The 21,280-nt window shown below is 45.9% G+C and overlaps 1 protein-coding gene across 1 annotated transcript in view; it reads right to left on the bottom strand.

Annotated features, from left to right (window-relative positions):
- Positions 1-21,280, bottom strand: part of LOC138471861 (microtubule-associated protein futsch-like) — a 291,122-nt gene that overhangs the window by 216,978 nt on the left and 52,864 nt on the right. Inside the window, exon 2 of the mRNA XM_069609720.1 lies at positions 20,764-20,938. Within this exon, the coding sequence (XP_069465821.1) occupies positions 20,764-20,938 (175 nt within the window). The remainder of the gene's footprint in view (positions 1-20,763; positions 20,939-21,280) is intronic.

Genomic DNA, 21,280 nt, shown 5'->3' with positions numbered 1-21,280 from the left:
TCCCCTTTGCTTTTTATTTGCCTCAGGACGCAGTGGTCGAATTGCCCGTGCAGAGCACCTCAGCAACCGGATAGCCACTACCCCTGTACCGTGACCAAAAGGTGGTGCCTTGTGACGGAGCACTCCGCGGCTGGTCTCTTCCCTGGTGGTGCACCAGACTTCACTTTTCTTCGACGACGAGACCATCTCTACTCTTGGCAAAGACCTGACATGCATCCACCACCAGGAACAACTGCCCCCGCCGGAGCTGCCCTCCACAACAAGGTACCGTTTCCGCCTGGCTTCCCTTTCGATCGGTTCGAGTGAGGTGTCTTAATCCTCTCCGTTCCGTTGGGTCGCCTCCAAGCTTTTCTCATTTGTTGTTCTGAACTGGTTCAATCTGCCGATAACAATTTGCTACAATGACTTGAATGCATCTCCGCTAGAGACTTTTGGGACATCGCGCCTTGCCTCTCTCCGAGTGGGCCTGGCCTCTGAACTTTATGATCTATTGTGATTCTTGCCTTCCTGCCTTGCATTTTATCCGCAAAGGATTGAACTGTGTTGATTTCATAACCTGCCTATCTTTTTTTTTCTCCCGTCCTAACTAATGTTTGAGTGTCATCTAGGTTGAGGTATACACCTCTGTCTGAAAATAAGTGGTACCAGTAGAACCTAGAGTTGTCGAAGTATTGCTAGGGGGATTGATCGTTTTCTGCTTCGTAGAGTAATTGTGTTTGATTTGTTTGCCGTGAATTTGCTATAGAGTTTTTCATAGATGTTTTGTTATAAATAAATACCTTAATATCTTTACACTAAGCCTTGTTGCGTGCTTGCTTGTCTTGCTGTGAAGAATTGCCCTATTTTGTATACTCCACATACTGCTCAACTTTTCTTGAGAGAAGTCTGACTGCTCAGCCACAGCTACCAAGTAAATCTGTGTGGTGCAGACTGCTACCAAGTGGGTTCACCGCCAAACGCCTGTAGTCCTAAATCTTTTGCAGTGGTCCCAGAGGGAACTGCACAGGTTTCTGCCTAATATCCCCTTATCCTGACAAGAAGTTAACACAATTAAGCTATCCATCCAAGATATAAGGAAGATCCCCACTGGGTTCTATAAGCAAGTACAGTCAGTCTTGGCTTCTTCAGTTTTTACCTTAAAAAATATAGATTTGTTAGTTCCTGTCATTTTACCGTTTGATTTATATAACCAAATCAGGAACATAGAAGAAAACAGAGCATTGGGGGGAACATGGCCAGAACTCATGGCTGCCGACTTACAGAGAAAAACAGGTGAGAATGCTCCAGAGAAAATAGTAGCATTACCTAACGCCATCCTTGCTAAACACAAGACTTTAGTACCAGAGAAAAGGATTATATGGGACAAATCAACAGCCTACATGCAAGGGAAATCTGAGGGGGCAACAGAGTATTTCAATAGTTTTGTGCAGGTATTTGCTGACTACATCAGACACGATTTGAGCACTGAAATGGGAAAGAGATTGTTTGTTGACAAGTTTGTGCATGCTCTCTTGCCCGAGATTCCGTCTTAAATCACAGCTTCGGAGAGTGCCTGTAAAACAAAGACAACTTCTGAAATACTACTGATGGCTCAATATTATCAGAACAGAGTTAACAGTGAGACGGAAAGGATCGAAAAGAAAAAAGTAGATCTGGAAACTAGGGTGTTGTTACAGCAGGTTGCTAGGGGACTGTAAGAATATGCCCCAAATAGGGGACAGGGTATGCCACATTGGGATAGTGAATGAGAACCAGTGCACCTACTGTAAGCAGGAAGGCCACTGGAGGGCGCAATGCCCAATACTCCAGCAGAAGGGAAACAATATGTACGCATGACGAGGAAAAGGATGTAGTAATGGCATGCAGGGACCAAATAGAAGCCCGTTTTTTCAGCTTCCACGCTTCAGCAAAAATACAGCAAATGCAGACACGCAACACTCGACTAAGCCCACCAACATTTTCAATAACACTCCCTGTAAACTGTCTGTCATCTATGACATCACACTCGCAGCAGAACTCATGTAAACTGGAGCACATAAAAGGATGTAATTTTCTTTCTATAAATTGCTCACCTGTGCACAGCTGTTGCTGGGTATGGTATTATTTATTTATATAGCACCTATACACAGGCAAGTGTTGCAAAGCCCTCAAGGAGGGTGGGAACAAGAGGAAAAAATAAACAATCGCTCAGAGCCCTTGAAATTCTGAGGCGATAATAGTCTGCACAAGCAGAATAAGTGAGTAAGAAATACATTTAACAGTTTGGGAGATAGTAAATAGGCCTGACGGCAATTCTGCAATTTTAACAGTGCAATTAAAGGGTGAAAACAAGGGAGAACAATCTTCAGGCATGGTGCATACGGATCGAGCAAGTGCATAGAGGGTCACGGGGGTGGATCAAGTGCACCCGGTCGGTTGAGACTGAGGTAAGTGCACCCGATCGGTTGAGACGGAGGTAAGTGCACCCGGTCGGTTGAGACTGAGGTAAGTGCAGAGAGAGCCACTCTCTAGGGTACATTTCTCAAGTGCATTGAGTGTGGGCAAGGTGTAGGGCCCTGAGGCAAGTAGGAAAGAGGACTGGCGGGCATGCCGGAGACCAGTGAGACACTGAGGTACACCTGATGGCCAGTCAGTGTGCTGTAAGGAAGAGGAAGGAGAGAGGGAAAACAGGGAACTGGGTTAGCAGGTGAGAGAAGGTAGAGGAGACGAGGAAAGTCTTGAGGAGTTTCCCCAATTTAAGGAGATCCGGCTCAAGACGGAGAGTGGCAGGGAGGCTGTTCCAGAGGGAGGAACCTGCTGAGGATAAGGATCTCCCTCCAAATCTCTGCTTGGAGAACCAGCTCACTCGCAGAAGTTTGGAGGTAGATGAGCGGAGGGCTTGTGAGGGACAGTATTTAGATAGGCAGCGTTGCAGGTAGGTAGGTCCAAGGCCCCAGCAAGCCTTCCAAACAATGCAAAGGGTCTTGAATTTGATCCTTGCAGCCACAGGGAGCCGGTGGTGGGATTTCAGTGCCGGGGAGATGCGCGTCCCTAGACTTGAGACCAAGGATAAGTCTTGCAGTCCTGTTCTGGGTGAGTTGCAGAGGGTGCAGGGCAGAAGAAGGGAGGTTGAGGAAGAGACTGTTGCAATTGTCCAACCTGGAGAGAACCAGGGAGCTGGAGACAGTGAGCCTCTGGGGGAAAGTGAGAAAAGGTAGAGTACCCCTGAGGAGGTGAAACTGATACATTTTTTAGAGATGTCTGAAATGTGAGATGAGAAGGAGAGTGTGGAGTCAAAGATGACTCCCAGGTTTCTTGCTTCGGAGGAGTGTGCGGGCGCAGGTCAAAGCGAGGCCGGCCAGAGCGAGAGTGGGAAAGCAGGAGCAGGGGTCCCAATGCAAATGATCTCAGTTTTAGTGGTGTTGAAGCAGAGGTTGTTTGCAGCACACCAAGACTGAATAGCAGACAGGCAGTCAGATATGAGCGAATAGGATGCAGCTGAGGGTAGCCTGAAAGATAGTTGCAAGTTTTCCAGTTAGCACTGGAAGTTAGAGGTGAAAGTGGCAATCACACGTGCCAGGGCAGCCATATAAACGTTGAAGAACCAGGAGGATAGATTAGATCCCTGGGGAACACCACAGGTTGAGAGAGTGATAGTCGAGTGAAAGGCTCTGAGTTCCACCTGGGATTGTCGGTCGGGGAGGAAGGAGATGAACCACGCCAGAGCCTGACCTTTGATTCCCAGGGTGTCACATAGCCGGCGATCAGGATGTCATGGTTGACTGTGTCGAAGGCAAAGGAGAGGTCAAGGAGAATGAGGATAGAGGGGGTGTTAGTGTCGGGATTTGAGAGCAGGTCTTCACGGGTGATCAGAAGAGCGGTTTCTGTGCCTCTTGATGTTCTAAAGCCAGACTGATGGTCGTGGAAGCAACCAATAGACTCAGTGTGGAGGGTCAGCTGAGAGATAGCTAGTTTCTCCAGGAGTTTGCCCAAGAAAGGAGTGATGGAGATAGGGCAGTAGTTTGCCGGAGTGGCGGGATCAGCAGAGGGTTTTTTGAGCAGAGGGTGCACAAGGGAGTGCTTCAAGGACTTTGGGAAAGCTCCAGTGGAAAAGGAGAGATTGCAGAGATCAGCAAAGGCTGGGGCGAGGGAGTCAATATTGTCTTTAATGGTTTTGAGGGGCAGGGGTGCACCTGTTTGGATGAAGCCTTGATAGATCGGACTTGTTTGGTGACCTCATCTAGTGCGACAGGCAAAAAAGAAGAGAGGGTGGAAAGGATGTCTAGGGTTTTTTGGTGAAATGTGCAGCCAGGGCCAGGAAAAGGTCCTGGGTGGGTTTGACATGAGAAGGGGCTGCTGCAGGATTGGCCAGTTCCTTGCAGACTTTGAAAAGTTTGGCCATGTTGTTTGATGCCGCGGAGATGCAGGCTTGAATAAAGACTCTTTCTTTTCTGGGTGCAGATGCAGAGTCAATAATGCCTTTGAAGGAGGCGGTTGGCCAGTTTGTCAGATGGTTCACCCAACGCATTCCATTTCTCTTCAGCTGCCCTACATTTGCATTTAAGGGCAGCCAGGTCGGAGTCGTACCAAGAGTTGCACTTTTTGGAAGACTTCAGTTGGACCCTCATGACAGGGGCAAGAATGTCAAGAGTGTTGGAGATAGAGAGATTGAGGTTAGAGAGGCCTGTGTCAAGGTGGGAGTCAGCTGAAGGGGTGGGTGGTGGAGAGTAGGAGGCAGCAAAGTCAGCCACTGTCACCTTTTTCATGGGTCTGGTGATTTTGAAGCCAAGTGGCTGTGCTAAATGTATTGCTGCAAGAGGAGAGGAAAGCTTCATGTGAGTTGAGAGAAGAGAGTGGTCAGCCCAAAAAAGGCAGGAAGTGAGAGGGATAGAGAGGGGGATATCAGTAGAGATGAGGGCATCCAAGGTGTGGCCCGCAGTGTGTGTGCGGCCAGAAGGCAGGATAGAAAGGGTGAGAGAGTCGCAAAGGCTGCCGAACTGACCTGAAGAGTCAGGTAAGTCCAGATGAATGTTGAGATCACCCATCAGGAGGAGTCGAGAGGAGGACGGGAGGAGGGAGGAAGCCAGGTCATCCCATTCAGAGAGGAAGAGAGTGGCCTTGCCTGGTGACTGATAGAAGGTGGCCATAGTGAGAGAATATTTAGGGGAAAGTGAGAGTCTGCAAAGAGGCACTCAACTGAGGAGTAGGACTGAGTGGGTATGATGGACACAGATATACATTCTGGGAAGGTAAGCGCCACTCCCCCACCTTCTTAGGCCTGGGCGCAGAGAGGATTTTGTAGCCTTCCGGGAGGAGTGTGTCAAAGCTTGTGATGGAGCTATTCTTGAACCAGGTCCCAGTGATGGCGAGTACATCAAGATCTATGAGTTCGAGGAGGTTGCAGATGTAAGACGAGTGTTTGATGGCAGGGCGGGTGTTGAGAGTGGCAATGTGGAGCGGATTGCCATCATTGAGGGTCTTCTCCGGGGGGCACAGGGGAAAGTGGTCATCCCAGAGGGTGGTAAGGGGGCCAGGGGGATAGTGGAGGATGGCAGAGGAGGCAAGGTCGACAAGGGAGCCGGGCCAGAGAGTGAAGGCGAGGAAGCCAGTGAAGGGGAGGAGGAAGACACAGAAGGCAAGGGAGCCTGGCAGAGGAGGAGGAAGGCACATAAAGCAAGGGAGAGGTGAGGTTAGAGAGGTGAGGGAGGAGCCTGTCAAAGAGAAGAAGGTTGGATTGTGTAGAACCTGAATCCGTTTGAAGCGCATAAACGTTTATTGTTAATACTCATATCCGTGTCTGTTGGTCTCTTATCTTGTTTGCAGTGCAGTGACCAGATTTTAGTTTTACAACATGAGTAGAAGGTTCCCTGGTGAGTTTACCCTGATGGGTCAAAGTGGGGGATAGGACTTTTTCCGTGACCAGGGGAACATCCTCATACCATCAATGGGTTCAATATCCACTGGACACAAAATTATGGCTATCCCAGAGCAAAACATTACCAAGGACAGTACCGTTCCCAACTTTCTGGGAAACTCTGATACAACAATATACAAAAGGTGGTGCCTTACTCTAAACAATTGTACAACTTAGTAATATCACATGTACAATATACATAAAAAATAGTTTTCTTACTTAATCTTATTAAAAGAATGTCCCACATTTATGAGCAATTAATGGACAGAAGCATGGAGGGTATCAAGGTGCAGGAAATGTGAGACACACACAACTACATTGACTTTGAATTAAGAGTATTATAACTCGGGATCTCTATGTTTTGTTTGTCTATATGTGCAATAGTGCATATGTTTATTGAACAAGGAACATTGGGCCTCATTATGAGTTTGACGGTGCAGGCAAAAAGTGGAGGTAATTCCGTTACCTCCATATTTCCCACACTACACGTTTGGTGGTATTACCTCGCGTGGAATGGTAATTCCACCAATTTTTTTTAGGTAAAGTGGAGGAGTTACCTCCAGCTTTACCTCAAAGAATTGGTGGAATTACCACACAGTAATTCCACCAGAGGTAATGCCACCAATAAAATGGGGATTTACACTGCCAAACAGCCACTTGTAATCCAGCGGTATTACCAGTAGAGGTAATACCGCCAGTGGTATTACTGCTGGACCAAGTGGCGGTAACGGTAATACCATTTGGTGGTATCTCAGTGGTATTATCGCAAAGATACCACCAGAGACGTAATGAGCCCCATTGTGTGGTATCTCCGTGTTATTGATATGTTTTTGAATTTATATTGCAATTTTAATACGAATGAATGAAGAGACTTTTTATGTATATTGTTCATGTGATTTTACTAAGTAGTACAATTTTTTAAGAATAAGGCACCATTTTTGTTCCAAATATAATAATGAAATAGATGTATTCATTAATTTAGTATATTGTTGTTCAATATCCACTGGACCAGGATGGCACTCAACCCTCTAGGTCACTGCTGTGGTAATTCCCAGCAGCAAGCAGGGTACTTTGTCACACCACACATTCTTTCACCTCCTGAACACTTTTCTCAATGACCTCTAAGACTGACTCCTTTTTTTAAACAAACCTTTCGTTGAGCATTTCAGTCTGTAATATTGTAATTTCAGCTTTCAGTTCAGTCATGGTTGATTCAATATTATGGGTCAGGAGGATGAAGAAGGATACAACTCCCCGTGTAACAGCCTTTAAACTCTCTTATGAAGTTTTCCTGCTATCACAGCATATTCCTACTTATGAACGCCCTCTCCTTAAAGTTAACTCCCATATCTCTATCCAAGGTGTAAGTTAGCCCTGGGGTTGAAAGCGTACAGGCCAAGGACTGGCACTTTCATTCCATCGGCAAAAGAAAAGAGGTGATGGCTGTAAAGTTTAGAATTAATCTTAACCCAGTGGCATTGCTCTGGGCAACAATAGACCATCGTTCTTCACTCGCCAAGCCATTACTGAAGGGGAAAGACCATATGCAAATCAGGCTTGGTCCCACCCCAAAAGGGGCAGTCCAGCCCAAGTCCTGTCCCCCACCTCCTCTTACCAGTTTATACATGTACAGCACTGTGTTGCCTCACCACTGTGTTGCCTCACACAATGTCTCTGGAACAAAATGCTCACAGGACTCTCTCTGTCTTCTCCAGAATCAGAATACCTGAGACAAACAAGGCTCCAATGCCACACTAGTTATGCAACAACGTCTGGACCAGACTCAGTGAGAACAGCCCACTTGCATCCCTCATAGGTTGGGTTCTCCCGCCAGTGACAAGGAGAGAGTGTGACCCAGTGATGGAACACCTACACGGCAGCAGGGGAAGCCATGGTGCATTACGAAGCAGCTGCAGCAACTCCCTGCAAATGCTGGCAATTTCCCAAGACCAAGACCATCAGAGATTCAACAGGGGAACAGAGACCCTTGAACACTTCTTGCCTACCATATGAGAGCTAATCCCAAGGCACCATAACACAAACTTTCTGAGCTCCAATTTGCATTCCATGGAGGACCCGCATAGAGAAAGTGGGCAGGGCTCATTCCGCTTTTTGTTAACTTTGCTTCCCAGTTGGGTAAGACAGGGCCAAATTGGCTAGGGCCAGTAATCGAATGGAGGAAAGAGAGGGAGCATAAACATGACAGCAGTTCAGGTGAGATCAGAGGAGGAGGAGGCGGTCGACCAAGATCAGGAGGAAGGAGCAGTGGAGAGTGGAGGTGATTTCTTGAGAGGGTAAGAGATATTTATTAGTGAGTGCAAGTGATACTGCATTCTGATAGTGCATGAAGGTGTGGTAGCTTTGGTTAGGAGAAGGAGAGTAGAGAGTTAATGTGAAGTGATTTTGTGAGTAAAAGGAGGGTGTCTGATTAGGAGAAGGGTGGAGTGGTAGTTGTAGTGTGGAGGGGAGAGTAGTAACGGGTAGAGGAGAGCCTTAGAAGTAGTGAGAGGTTTCGGAGGGAGAGTGGAGGAAGACAAAGGGTAGTAGCCAGACTAAGGTTGGAGGAGGAGGGTAGTCAGGACAAACCATCAAGAAAGAGAGAGGTAGAGGAGTAAGTGGGCATGAAAGGACGTGACCAAATTGGGGAGAGTGTCTGCACGGCTGTTAGGCAGAATTATATGCAGTACCCTTTGGGAACACTATACACAATTAAGACTACAAGTGACAGTACAATTTCACCTTTGGAACAAGCCTGTACTACACTGTTATAGTGGTAGTGGTAGCAGTAGCGGAGCAGCCAGACTTATCCCAAGAGTAAGTGAGCAGTACAAATAGTTACACAAAGGACAGTAATTACAATGATTCAGGCAAACACTGACTCAAGGTTTCTCAGTAAAAGAATATATATTTATTTACTCAACAGTTGAATAACATTTCACTATTCTAAGCAAGTTAAAAATCACAATCATAAATACACCACACCACTTCCCTTAAATTCCAGACAAGTTAAGCTCACAAAATGAAGTGGGAGCAAAATGGCACTCCAGCAATTTAAAAGGGCGGGAAAGACAAAGGTATTAGAAATTAGGCAAAACCAACAGGTAAGTATGCAGGGCAATTGAACAAGAGAGACTACAGCGAGGAGATCAGCTAGAAAAGGCGTAGGGCCAAAGTCAATGGGTCAAAAGTCTTTTGCTCAAGAGCACATGGTTGAGGGTAGTACGCGGTAAAGTTCGTGGCACAGATTCCAGACGAGGTTGGTTGGTAGAAAGATTAGTTCAAAGAGAACAGAAGGACAAGCCCTCGGATTGGAGAAAGATTTCAAACACTTCCCTGCGGCTGAAAAAATGGACAATGGGGTTTGCACAGTACCTTAAAACGGAGAGGGGGCTGTAGCTGAGGCAGATGTTCCTGGTGGTTCCTGCAGGCTCATGGTTCCTGAAGCGACTGTCGGACTGACACGAAGTAGGGAGACTGGAGGGTCCTGCGCCACCCAGGGAAGAAACCAGCAGCAGAGCAAAACAACGAATAAAAGGTGCGCTCCTTAAAACCCAAGCAGGGTCTAACCTTCCTGGCTATCTGGCCCACTGTATCTCTGTACAGCGAATTCGACCAGAGGAGGGGTCCTGGCTTGTAGTTTGGGCGAACTGGTTGGTCCCACCAGCTCAAGGGAAGAAGTTTCCTGAAGGATCTTCTCTGTCGTCGTATTCTGGCGATTCGTACCTGCAGCAGGGCTTCACCGGGCTTTTCAGTCGTGGTAGGGGTCCTCTTCTTCCAGTTCCTCTTCGGTTCTTTCGTTCCAGTGGCGACTCTGCTCTTTCAGTCCCATAGACCTGCTTTTTATGCAGTTTTCCCCCATTCATACAGCCTGGCTGTCAATCACACAGCAGGGTGGATGGCCTGGTGTTAGGCAGAAACCTGTGCAGTTCCCTGTGGGACCACTGCAAAAGATTTAAGACTACAGGTGTTTGGCAGTAAACCCACTTGGTAGCAGTCTGTACCACACAGATTCACTTGGTAGCTGTGGCTGAGCAGTCAGACTTACCTCAAGAAGAGTTAGGCAGTATACAGAGTATTCATGATAGGTCAAAAGAACATAGTAGAACAAGCAAACACTGATCAGAGCTTGGTGTAAAAGAGATATAATTATTTATTTAAAACCACATCTAATAGAACACACAGACACTAATTTTAAGCGGTTCAAAAACACGGTCACTAAAAGATATACACTCCCTTAAAAGAATATTAGACAAGTCTTAAGTAAAGCCCCACTTATTTTCAGACAGCGGTGAGCGATTAACGCAGATGGCACTCTAATAATTTGTTTTAAAGGGGAGAGAAAAGCAGAATTTACTGTGAAACAGATCCCAACACTTTCACAAGAACACAGTAAGAGAGGAAGGCAGAGTCAAACCGTGAAGTTAGAGTTCAGAAAGCCGGATCCACTTGAGAGGATCAGAACGAAATGTGTCCAAGGTCACATGGTTGAAAAGTGCACGAAAGTCTCGAAAAGGTTCAGAAAGAGTTGGACCAAAAGAAAGGGACCAGTTAGATGGTCAAGGCAGCCAGCCCAGTCCAGAAGGTAAAGGGATTATTATTACCTTGTAGCAATCTTTAGAAAGGGAGGCCTGGGGGACATGGTACCTTAAAGTGGTGAGAATACTGCAGCGGGGGCAGTTGTTCCTTGCAGCGGATGCAAGTCGGTGCTTCGTCCAGGGGAAGAGAGGATCTCGTCGGGGAGGAAGACAGGAGTCCGTTGCACTGTCAGGGAAGAAACCAGCCGCGGAGTTCTCAGTTAAAAGGAGCAGTCCTTTTATTCGCGGTCCAGGGGTAAGTGGCTATCCGGTTGCGGGGTGCTTGGCACGGGCAATTCGACCACAAGACGTCCTGGGATGCGAGAAAAAGAAGGTAAACTGGTTGTGCCCACCACGCCAGGGGAAGAAGATTCTCCAGCAGGGAGATCTTCTCTGTCGTCGGGAAGTGGTGAGTCGGTTCCGCAGGGCTCCACCGGTGGTGCCGTCGTAGCAGGTCGGCTCAGCTTCTCCCTCGTCGGATTCTCAGGTCCTGTGGTGACTTCTAAAGTTCCAGTCCCCAAAGCCCTGCTTTTATGCAGCACACCCCCATTCACTCAGCCTAGCTGTCAATCAAACATGCTAAGTGGTGAGCCGGCTGGCTCACCACTTGGGCCAATCACACAAGAGTGCGACTTGAGTTACCAAGGTAACTCAGTCCAGGGTGCCTAAACCCCCTCCCACGCCCCCTGTGGTACCCAGACAGAGTAGCACCACTTTGGGAGGCTTCTGTGGAGAAGCCCGCCAAAAGTGGAACAAAGGGCTCGACTTGGGTTGGAGTCACAGAAGAGAACACAAACGCCATTTTAGAATCGAGTTCTGGCAAAAAATACCAACCGGCAATTAATATTAAATAAATAAACCGGCGGTATGTTCAAGACTATGAGAATTAAATAATTAAAGTTGGTAGCCTCGAACAATGGGAAAATCCCATACGGATATATTTGCGGTCGAATATAAAAAGTAGTATCCACTGCCACCAGCCAAAACTCGATCAGGGGGGACGGAGACGTGCCCCCTCGACTAACAGACCCCAGGGCAATCGAATTGCCCCGACCAGTACGTCCACAATATGATGATTTGTACTAGTTTCTGTTCATAATTTGGGACTAGTAAAGCCAATGGTGACTTTACATGCCCTGGGAGACAGTAGTCAGTCCCATGGTATGGAGTCTATTGTGGGGTGTCACTATGACACCCCTGTGTCACTGCACGGAGGGTGCTGTGTAACACACATAGTAAAAACACATGAGACCCTATGGAGTAGCGGACCCCATAGCCCATAAAACACATTAGCAGCCAAAGGAACACCATAAATCATGTCCAAGCGTGGGACGAAAAGAGTCTCATCCTTGGCAGGAGAAAAAAAAAACAAACTCCAGAAATCCAGCAAAGCTGCTGGGGGACTCACTAGGTTAGGAAATTCAGCCTAAACAGAGAATTCTCCCTAACACCTGGAAAGGTCAGTCCCCTTAGCAAATCAGACAAGAGTGCAACTTGGGTTACCAAGGGAACCCATGGCAGGGGTCTGAAGATCCCTCCCTCACATCCTGCCTACCTAGACTATCAGGCGCCTTAAGGAGGGCTTCTCTTCAGAAGTCTGCGAAAAGACAGCGAACAAAGGAGTCATCCCCGGTTTGGCGCGCAGAGAGAAACACGAGAAAGACTTTAACAAAAAGAAATGGTGAATAAACTCAGCCGGAACCAAAATAAAATGTATTTGATCAAGCAGGTTTATGTTCGAGGCTAATATAATAGTCTAAAACATTACCACGTTTATACAAGATAATCGCGGTAGAAAAGTTAGGGTAGATACCTCTGCCACCAGCCAAGTCTTAATGTTAAGGGAGCGAAACAATGCCCCAAGAGGTACAGACAAAAGGGGATAAGAGTTAACCCTTTCCAATACTCCATGTAAGATGGGGTGTACTGGGTCTGTGGTTTAAAGTGACTATAGTGAAGTTAATGGCAACTTTACCCTTTTCTGGGGGACTGTAGTCCGCCCCAGAAAATGGAGTCGGTGGGAAGTTTAAAAGACAACCCTGTGTCACTGCACTGAAGGTGCTGTGTAACACACATGAAAAATATGGTGCCTTGGAGTAGGTGAGGCTCCAGTGCCCAAGATCACACAGAAAGTAGAAATACACATAGCAAAACACATGTAAGAGTGGGAAAAAAGGCTCACACTCTTACCAGGTGAAAAAAAAAATACTAGAGATCCAGCAAAGCTGCTGAGGGACTCATTAGGTAAGGGAAATCAGCCATTTATGAGATTTCTCCCTAACACTGGCACATTCCAGTAACCCTTTAGAACACTAACCTTTAGCCAGTGTAGGGAGAGAGAAGAAGTCCCTGAGGTCGGTCAGCTAGAGAAATAAATTCACCTTTGGTCTCCACACCTACCATAAGTAAGACCCCAGACAGTAGGGTGGAATATGCTGTAGATACAAACCGGCTGGGATAAGGGAGGACACTGCTTTTTAGACAAAAGATACAGTGACAGCCATTGGTTCCTTGAAGAACTTAATAAAATCCCTTGAACCATCTACGTGCCTTGGAGTATGCTTTAAGCAATCTGTGACACAGGTTTCCGCATACCAAGAGCTCTGGTCTTTCTAAGGGTCACTATAATCTCCAGTGTGCAGTTTTGTAATCTCTCTGAGATTGTATTGGAAATCACAGCGGCTCTTGGCGCTGATCTCTCACTGTTTGATGATGTCCTGAGCGCACTTCATCTCTTGCTTCCGTTCCTTCTTGTCCCTTTTCATTTGAAATAGCACAGTACACAGCTCTTACATACACACACCCATCAACCTGTTCCGTCTGGATGCTTATCTCAGTATTTAATATTTCTGTTTCTGATATTGCCTGATTATGTTCCACATCTTCTGAAGCTCGGCTATCCATACCTCAATCCATCTGAGTTATTTACCTAGCCTCCTCAGCCTGCATTAGACCGTCTTGAGTGGCTCCTGCCATGGTTGTCCTTGCACAGGTGATACCACTGCTGACTGTAGGGGCAAGACGTGTGAATACTTTCTATTCTTTTGATCGCCACTGGTGCTGTAGGCTGGGCTTTTTCCTGTGTATGGCCTGATAACACTATCCAAGCAGTATGCCAGTTACATTGTTCAGTATTGCATTTTGTCCATGCCAGAGTTACTGTTCATCTATTTTGAGGGAAGATAGCCAGCGGGATAAGTGCTCAATGCTATGATCTGCATGTCACAGGTGCGAATCCGGGCAAAGCCAACTCAGCCTTTCATCCTCCCCGGCTCCTTCTCCCCACTTCCAAGAGCACAGAGCATCCTTGCATCTTGTCCTCTTTTAGTGGTACTATATTTTTGATTAGGCTTAAAGTAGTCTATTGCTTTTGTTCATAGAAACTCCACTGCTTCTACTGCCACTACTCTTGAAGCTGGACGGAAATTAACTTTTCAGGTATTTTTCATGGCCATGTGAGTCTGGCCACTAGGCAATAGATTTGTAGTTCATTGAGATCTAAATGAGATTTCTTCAGCAGTGGGGATATTACGGCACGTTTGAGTTTAGGCGGAACATGGACTTGTAATAATGCTGAATTAAAAATGAGCTCATAAAAGAGGTGATTTCTACAGCCAGGCGGGATGCTACCCATGTTGGAAGTTCAAATGTCAGATCATTGTTGGGTTTGAGTTTCTGCATAAGACTCAATATGCTCCTGTCTGATAGTAACTTGAATTCAAACTGAGGTACGTCTGATCTGGATGTGATGGCGGGTGGGGGAGTTGTGTCATCTGATTCCAGAGCTGTCGCTGACTTTTGTTTGATCTTATCGCGAATAACTTCGACTTTGTTCACAAAGAACATATTAAATGCATTTGCATGGTTTATTGAAGGTTCGGTGACTGAAGAGATATTGTTCGGGAGAGAGAAATAACTGAAAAAAGTTCTCTTGGTCTAATTGTATTATGAAGAAAGACTGCCTTGGCCTTGAAAATAGCTGTTTTATAATCGTTCAGAGCAATCCTAGCCTCCATGGCCATAGTTGCAGTTCTTGACATCCTCCACTTTCTTTCCATACACAATATCTTTTCTTCAAAAGAACCAATGTTGTGGAATACAATGTACTGGACTGTTCCCTTAAAATATGTGGTACAAGTGGTGTCATTTCTGTTCATATGAAATCCATGATAGTCACCCCCTGTGAAAAAATGTCTTCACCTTCCAGTGAGTCATCAATGTATTCCCAAGCATTCTGTAAATTGGAGCCCGAAATACCCAACAGATCTGTACAATGTGTCTTTGAGATTTTCAACTTTGCTAAGAGAAAAAGTCTAACTAATTGATCTGACCAAGAGTCAGACATGGCGTTAACCACAGTTGCTCCGGAGTCAAGAACGATCACTGGATCTAAGCAATGGCCCTGTTGGTGAGCGGGGGATACATCTAATCGCCTCAAGCTGCGACTGTTTAATATTTCCCACAGCTCCGAATAATCAGGGGAAGGTAAATCATTTAACCAGATGGTAAAGGCACCAACACATAACAGTTCATGGTGCTTAATCCCTGCAAGTGAAAGAAAGGAGTTCCGATTTTCCAAAAAGGTCTTAGCTGAGCCAGGGGTTCTGTACCCAGCCAATATCTTAAAGAAGGCAGTAGGTGAGAGCCATGCTGTCATGTGGCCTACCTGTGACATATCATCCCATTTTAAGGGTTCAAGAAGTGAAACCTTCAAACTGGATTCATAGGAAACAGCCATACCTCCACCCCTGGCTTTGGTTCGATTAATAGTTTGGAGAGAGTACCCTTCTGGGACTAGTGAAGTATACATTCTTGCTGCCCCTGGTGGTTTCACAATGATTAGGGTAGATCAGACCAGTTCTAGAGGTGGCGGGGAGTCTCTTATTTATAGGGAGACTCTAACAATGCATACCACCAGTACTATGACATTAGACAACTGTGAATCTGTATTGGTCAAGTTGAGTATGGACTATAACACATCCACTAGTTTCCTAATTCTCTATAGGCCTCCCCACAACCCCTCCCGCCTCCCCATTTTGAGGACCAACTGCTTGCCTTACTTAACTACATAATGAAACCAACTTTACACTTGGTTTTGTTAGGTGATTTTAATTTGAGGGCCTTTCAATGTATGGACTTGGAAGTAGCAGCGGTGCCTTACTCAGCATGTTAAAGTTCCTATACATAGAGAGGGTAACATGTTGGACTGGGTTTTAACATACAATATTAATATATCCACAGTATTGTCCTCTCCTTGCCCCTGGTCTGATCATTATGTGATCTTATTCTATCTACTGATTCCAGCGAAGCCGCAGAAGGTTGATATTAATCCCAGGGTGACGAAAAGGATGAGGCACTTTAAAAATGTTACCCTGGAGGCCTTTGCAGCTCTGGTCACACCAAGCCTCTCTAAGATGGCAACCACCTCTAAAACTAGTGAACTAGTTGACCAATTTCAGCGGGTCATCTCGGGGGCCATTGACACCTTGGCACCCGAACAAGTGAAGATAATAAAAACTGAGACAAAGAAAAATACATGGTTTTGCAGTGAGGTCATTAGGTGCAGGAAGCTGAAGAGGACTTGCGAATGTTCTTTGCATAGAAATCCAGGTCCTATTACTATAACTGCATATAAGAATGCTCTGATTGGCTACAAACAAGCCATTAACTTGGCCATATTATACCAAATCAAGCTCCATGGAACTATTTTTGATTTTGAGAGAGTTAGAAGGGAAAAAGGCCCAGAAACAAGCAGCAACCTCTAGCAAGCCGAATCAACCAGGAAATTATTACTCTTCAACAATCCATTAGAACTCTGGAGTATAACTCCCCCTTTTGAAGTATCTCGTGGTACTTTTTGTCCCTCTATCAGTGCTGAAGCAAAACGGAAGAGCTGATGGGTGGAAGTTTTTGAATTAATCTTAACCTGTGGCATTGCCCAGGGCAACCCTCCAGACTATGGTTCTTCACCTGCCAAGGCATTGCAAAATGGGAAATACCATTTGCAAATCAGGCTTGGTTCCACCTCAAGAGGGGCAGTCCAGCCCACACTACTTGGTCACATCCCTTCTGCACAAGACCACAAGCATCCCCAGACATGATTCAGTGTCATTGGGCATCATCAGTGAAGAGTAGTGTGGGTCTCTAGGCCCAGCAGGCACGTGATCCATGTCTGGGCATACCAGTTCCACTCAGGGTGAATAAAGCAAAGCAAAAGAGGTGATGGCTGGAAGGTTTTGAATTAATATGAAACTCTGGCATTGCTCTGGGCAACCCTCCAGACCATCGTTCTCTCAATGCTGACCATCTTAAGTTCTTCTTTAGACAGGTCACTGAAAGTGAGATCCATAAAACTGTGAAAGGTATGAAACCAACTTCTTGTGAAAGGAATATTTGTCTGACAAATGTCCTTAAGGATTACTTAGGCCTGCTTATTCCATGGATCACTAAAATTGCTAATGCATCATTGTGCCGGACTGTCTTAAGAAGGCTTGGATCACGCCCCTCTTGAAAAAGGAAAAGCTGGACTCTGCAGTGGCCAGTAATTATCAGCCAATTACTAACCTTCCTTTTTTAAAATAAAATATCGTAGATAGGATTGCTTACCGTGGTTATCGAGAAACAAAAACTGCTTGGGGCTCGCCAATTTGGTTTCCGTGCTAAGCATGATACTGAGACGGCTCTTCTTGACCTCAAGCCCCATGTCATGGTTATCGTTGATAATGGTAATACCGCCCTCCTGATGCTGCTTGATCTCCCAGCTTCTTTTGACCAGGTGGATCAGAAGCTGCTTCTTAGTAAGCTGGTTCAAATCACAAGGTTTTTCAGGGAGTGCTGCGGCTTGAATAGAATTTGTTTTGGGGCCACACTCTGCCAGGGTAGCTGTGGGCGATTATCAAGCTTGTCCTGTTTCACTGACATGTGGGGTACCAGAGGGCTCCTGTCTCTCGCCAACCCTTTTTAACATCTATACTAGGCCCCTTTCTGATCCCTTGGATAGCGAAGGTGTTAGCTATATGAACTAGGTGGACAACACCCAGATACTTTTAAAGCTGTTACAATCAATTTATGATTGCTGGCTGTATGATTGCAGCGCGCCCTGTGTTAAAACACTCAGGGTATACCTGGTGTCCCAGCTCTCGATGAAGAAACCCACTACTCACTTGTGGTCATCCTATGCTTAAGTTATCAAACGTTTGAGACAGATTAGACCATATCTATCTTAAGATAATAGATCTCTCTTTTCCTCTGCTCTTATCAATTCAAAACTGTATTAGTATAACAGCTTGCTGGCAGGTACTTCCCTGGCTAATCTGCATAAGCTTCAGACTATCCAGAATGGGGCAGTGAAGGCTATTCGTGGCCTTGGTAGGCAGGATCATGTCATCTAGGCCAGACAATCCCTACACTGGTTGTCAGTAAAGTATAGAATTGGGTACAAAACTCTAACACAGACTAATAAATGTCAGACCGGTAATGCACCACAATATCTTGCGGACCGACTTACAGCTGCGCCATATAGGCGATTGCTCCGGTCTAATGATAATAAAAAGATCTTACAGCCGCGCTTCAAACTGCAGAAGTTTGGGGGAACCAGGTTTGATGTATGGGCTCCCAGGGCCTGGAATGACCTCCCAGCTACATTACGGGCTATCCCTTTTCTGAATCATTTTAAGAGAGCAGTCAAGACACAACTGTTCAACAAAGGGATTGATTAGGTGCTCTTTTGGCGTCAGACTCTCGGTTCTGGCTATCCCTCATCTGTTTTTCTTTTTTTGTCTCTCCTGTGTATATGTTTTATGTGCTCCCTGAGGCCTCCGGGCGTGTGGCGCTATGCAAGCATTATAAATATTAATAATAACATATCCATGAGAATGTGATCATGTATTCCAGTGTTCTAGCGGCACCTGAGATATCATATGTCGATCTAGTGCTCTCTCTCTCTTTCTGTTTCCACTCTAGTGCCTTCCCTCTCTCTTTGCACCCTCTTTCTTTCTGTTTCACTTTGAGTCTGTGTGTCTCTGGGGGTGGCAGTTCCATTGTCAGGTGTGCTCTCTCGGTTCTCTTTTTCTTTCAGCACAGTCGGGTACACTTTAACTGTTTTTCCCTGTCTGTGCAGTCTGTTTCTCTGTGTCAAACTGGTCTAGCTCTCTCTCAGCCTCTTCCTGTGTTTGAGTGGTCTTGGGTTCTCTCCGTCTCTCTGTTTGAGTGTAGTCTCGTACACATGCGCTCTGTCAGTATAGTCTGGTTTTCTCTCCCCCTATCTCTCTACAACTCTGCCTCTTTCTCCCGCTCCCTCTATATTTCTCTTCCCCTTTATACCTCTTCCTCTCTCTCCCCTGGTCTGTCTTTCTAGCATTCTATCGCTCCCTCCATCTCCCCCTCTCTCTCCTCTGCTTGACTTTAAATAAAAAATTGCCTTGGTGTTCACAGAAGGAACCGATCATAGGTTTTGATATGAGCATGACCCTTTCCAAAAAGGAAGGACATTGTCAGAGACAAAATAATGTGTATTCTCTGAAAAAGAAGCTACTGAAAAACATGTTACTGTGCTACCTATTTACAATTATAAAAGTGACAGTGGGCCTCATTACGGGTTTTGCGGAAACCCTTCCGGTGCTACCGCCGGGTTCCTGCCCGACCCATACAAAATGACCATGCCTGACTTCCGAGTGCCACCGGGCTATTAAAAGTCCGGTGGCCGGAAAGTCAGGCACTGGTAATTTTGTTAATACCCATTACCATATATCGGACTCTATGGGAGTGGGGTCACGGCAGTACCGGCACCGTTAACAACGGTGCTGGTGCTCCCGTGACAAGTCTGCCTACCGTGGCAGCTGCGCCCGGCAGGGTCAGACCTGTTGGGCACAGTGGCTCTGGCAGGTAGACTTGTAGTTTGCCGGTCGGGAAACAAGGGTGAGCTTACAGGCGACCTTGTTTCCAGACCGGCAAACTTACAATGAGGCCCAGTGTCCATATCTAATGCTCATTTCCAGTATAAGTTGAAATCATAATAAGAAAGTTACATGTTTCTTATTGCACAAAGCATATTATGTTAACCTAGAATACCCATATACATTATATTCTATTAAACTCTTTCGGAATACATCTATGAGAAAGAGGAATGGGATAAATAGTGCCAATGCGGGTTCCCGGCTACTATGCATGAAATCAAACCGCATTATGAGAACATAAGAATGAACACAGATCTATATATTTGGTAAGCAGGTCTAAGATAAAGGCACTGCATGCTTGAATCACTACCTACATAGGATGCACACTAGCTTGGTTCTCATTTCATTTTTTACGACACTCATCCTAACATTAAACCATTTCTAAACTTGAACCACATAATCATTTAGACAGCCACAAGTTTGGGATGTTAAGATAATGCAGCTGTGACATGTGTCATTCCATTGGGATTCCAGTGCCATCCCTCCTTATGGTTTCCTGTGGTGGTGGTTCCTCCAAGGGCCATCCCCTTTCTCATTTCCCACAGCAATGTTCAACACGCTGAATTTTAGAAGAGGAGGAGCTGATAAGGGAAGCCGGGTCTTAGGGTAAGGTGAGCATAGAATTATATATTACCCTGCTCTACTTAGGGGATCTTGGCCTAGAATATGCGACAACGTCTACCAATAGACGAGTCAAATTTCAGTAAGAGTACCGCCTCTGGCATAGTGGCGGGAGAAATATCATGATACATGAAATTAAATAATATATGAGGGTCGAGGGTCGAAAATCTTTGTCAGAATTTTAAGGGTCACAATTATTGGTGGCTAGAGGGGAGGGGGTTAGGAATTAAGGGTAATGATCTACAACTGGAGGCTAACCTGAGCAGTAAGAGCTCACATAATGAGGCTCAACAGCAGGCTTTGGCTTAATAGGTCATTACGTGAGTACCTGACGTACACCTGCATTTGAGGCTGCACATGACACTATGACGGCAGCACCTTGCCATGTGATGTACCTGGCCATATGAAGCTGTATCTGAGGTGCTTGCAGTCTTCCTGGGGCATATGAGGTTTTACCCACTGAAAGTAAGCAAGGTGAACCTTTAATTAGCTTAAAGCTTTTTTAAATATTTGAATGCGGTATTAGAGAGGCACAGGCTAAAGACCTTGACCATGCATAAGCACCTCCTGCAGAACGTTCTCCATTAGAACTTCCCTTACTTGTTATGGTCGTAATGCTCCAAGAGAGTATAATTGTCAACATATGTTTACCATACACTTGTATTACCTGTCTATGAATTCACCTAATAAAAATGATTAAACAAAAAAAAAAAGAACTTGCCTTAGTGTTTCTGTGGGGTGATTTGCTGGTCAGTCTCTGTCTTTCTGCTGGTTTCTTCTGCGCATGTCCGGAATCATGCGTTCCTTGAAGTGCTGGATTCGGAAGCTTGGCCTTCTGCTGGGCCATGTCTGCTGCATTATTATCCGTGGGCATGCTCTTCTCATGTGGGCTGTTTCTGGAAGAGGCAGCGGGCAGTCACATGAGTGCAGGCAGTGCTACAGCACACAGTTTAAACAAAGCGTTGCTGTAGAGGATGACGATGAATAGAGAAGGCCACACTGAAGAGCTTTTGTGAGCAGTCTGGGAGAGATCATGAGACTGGCCGGGACGAGCACACATGACTCCATGTCTGAAGCCTCATCTGTGACTATAAGGTCACTCTAGGGCACATGGGAGTTGAGTTTGTTTATACTGGGTTCACAGAGGTTCAGGGAGCATGTAATCACAGTAATGTGCCCCTTACTTTGTGTTAAGATTCTGCCAACATTATCACTACCCAAACCCTGATCATACCCTC

The sequence above is a fragment of the Ambystoma mexicanum genome, chromosome 8, assembly GCF_040938575.1.
Source record: "Ambystoma mexicanum isolate Mex_15411 chromosome 8, UKY_AmexF1_1, whole genome shotgun sequence".
Taxonomy (NCBI): domain Eukaryota; kingdom Metazoa; phylum Chordata; class Amphibia; order Caudata; family Ambystomatidae; genus Ambystoma; species Ambystoma mexicanum.
This window is presented reverse-complemented; position numbering and strand designations above follow the sequence as displayed.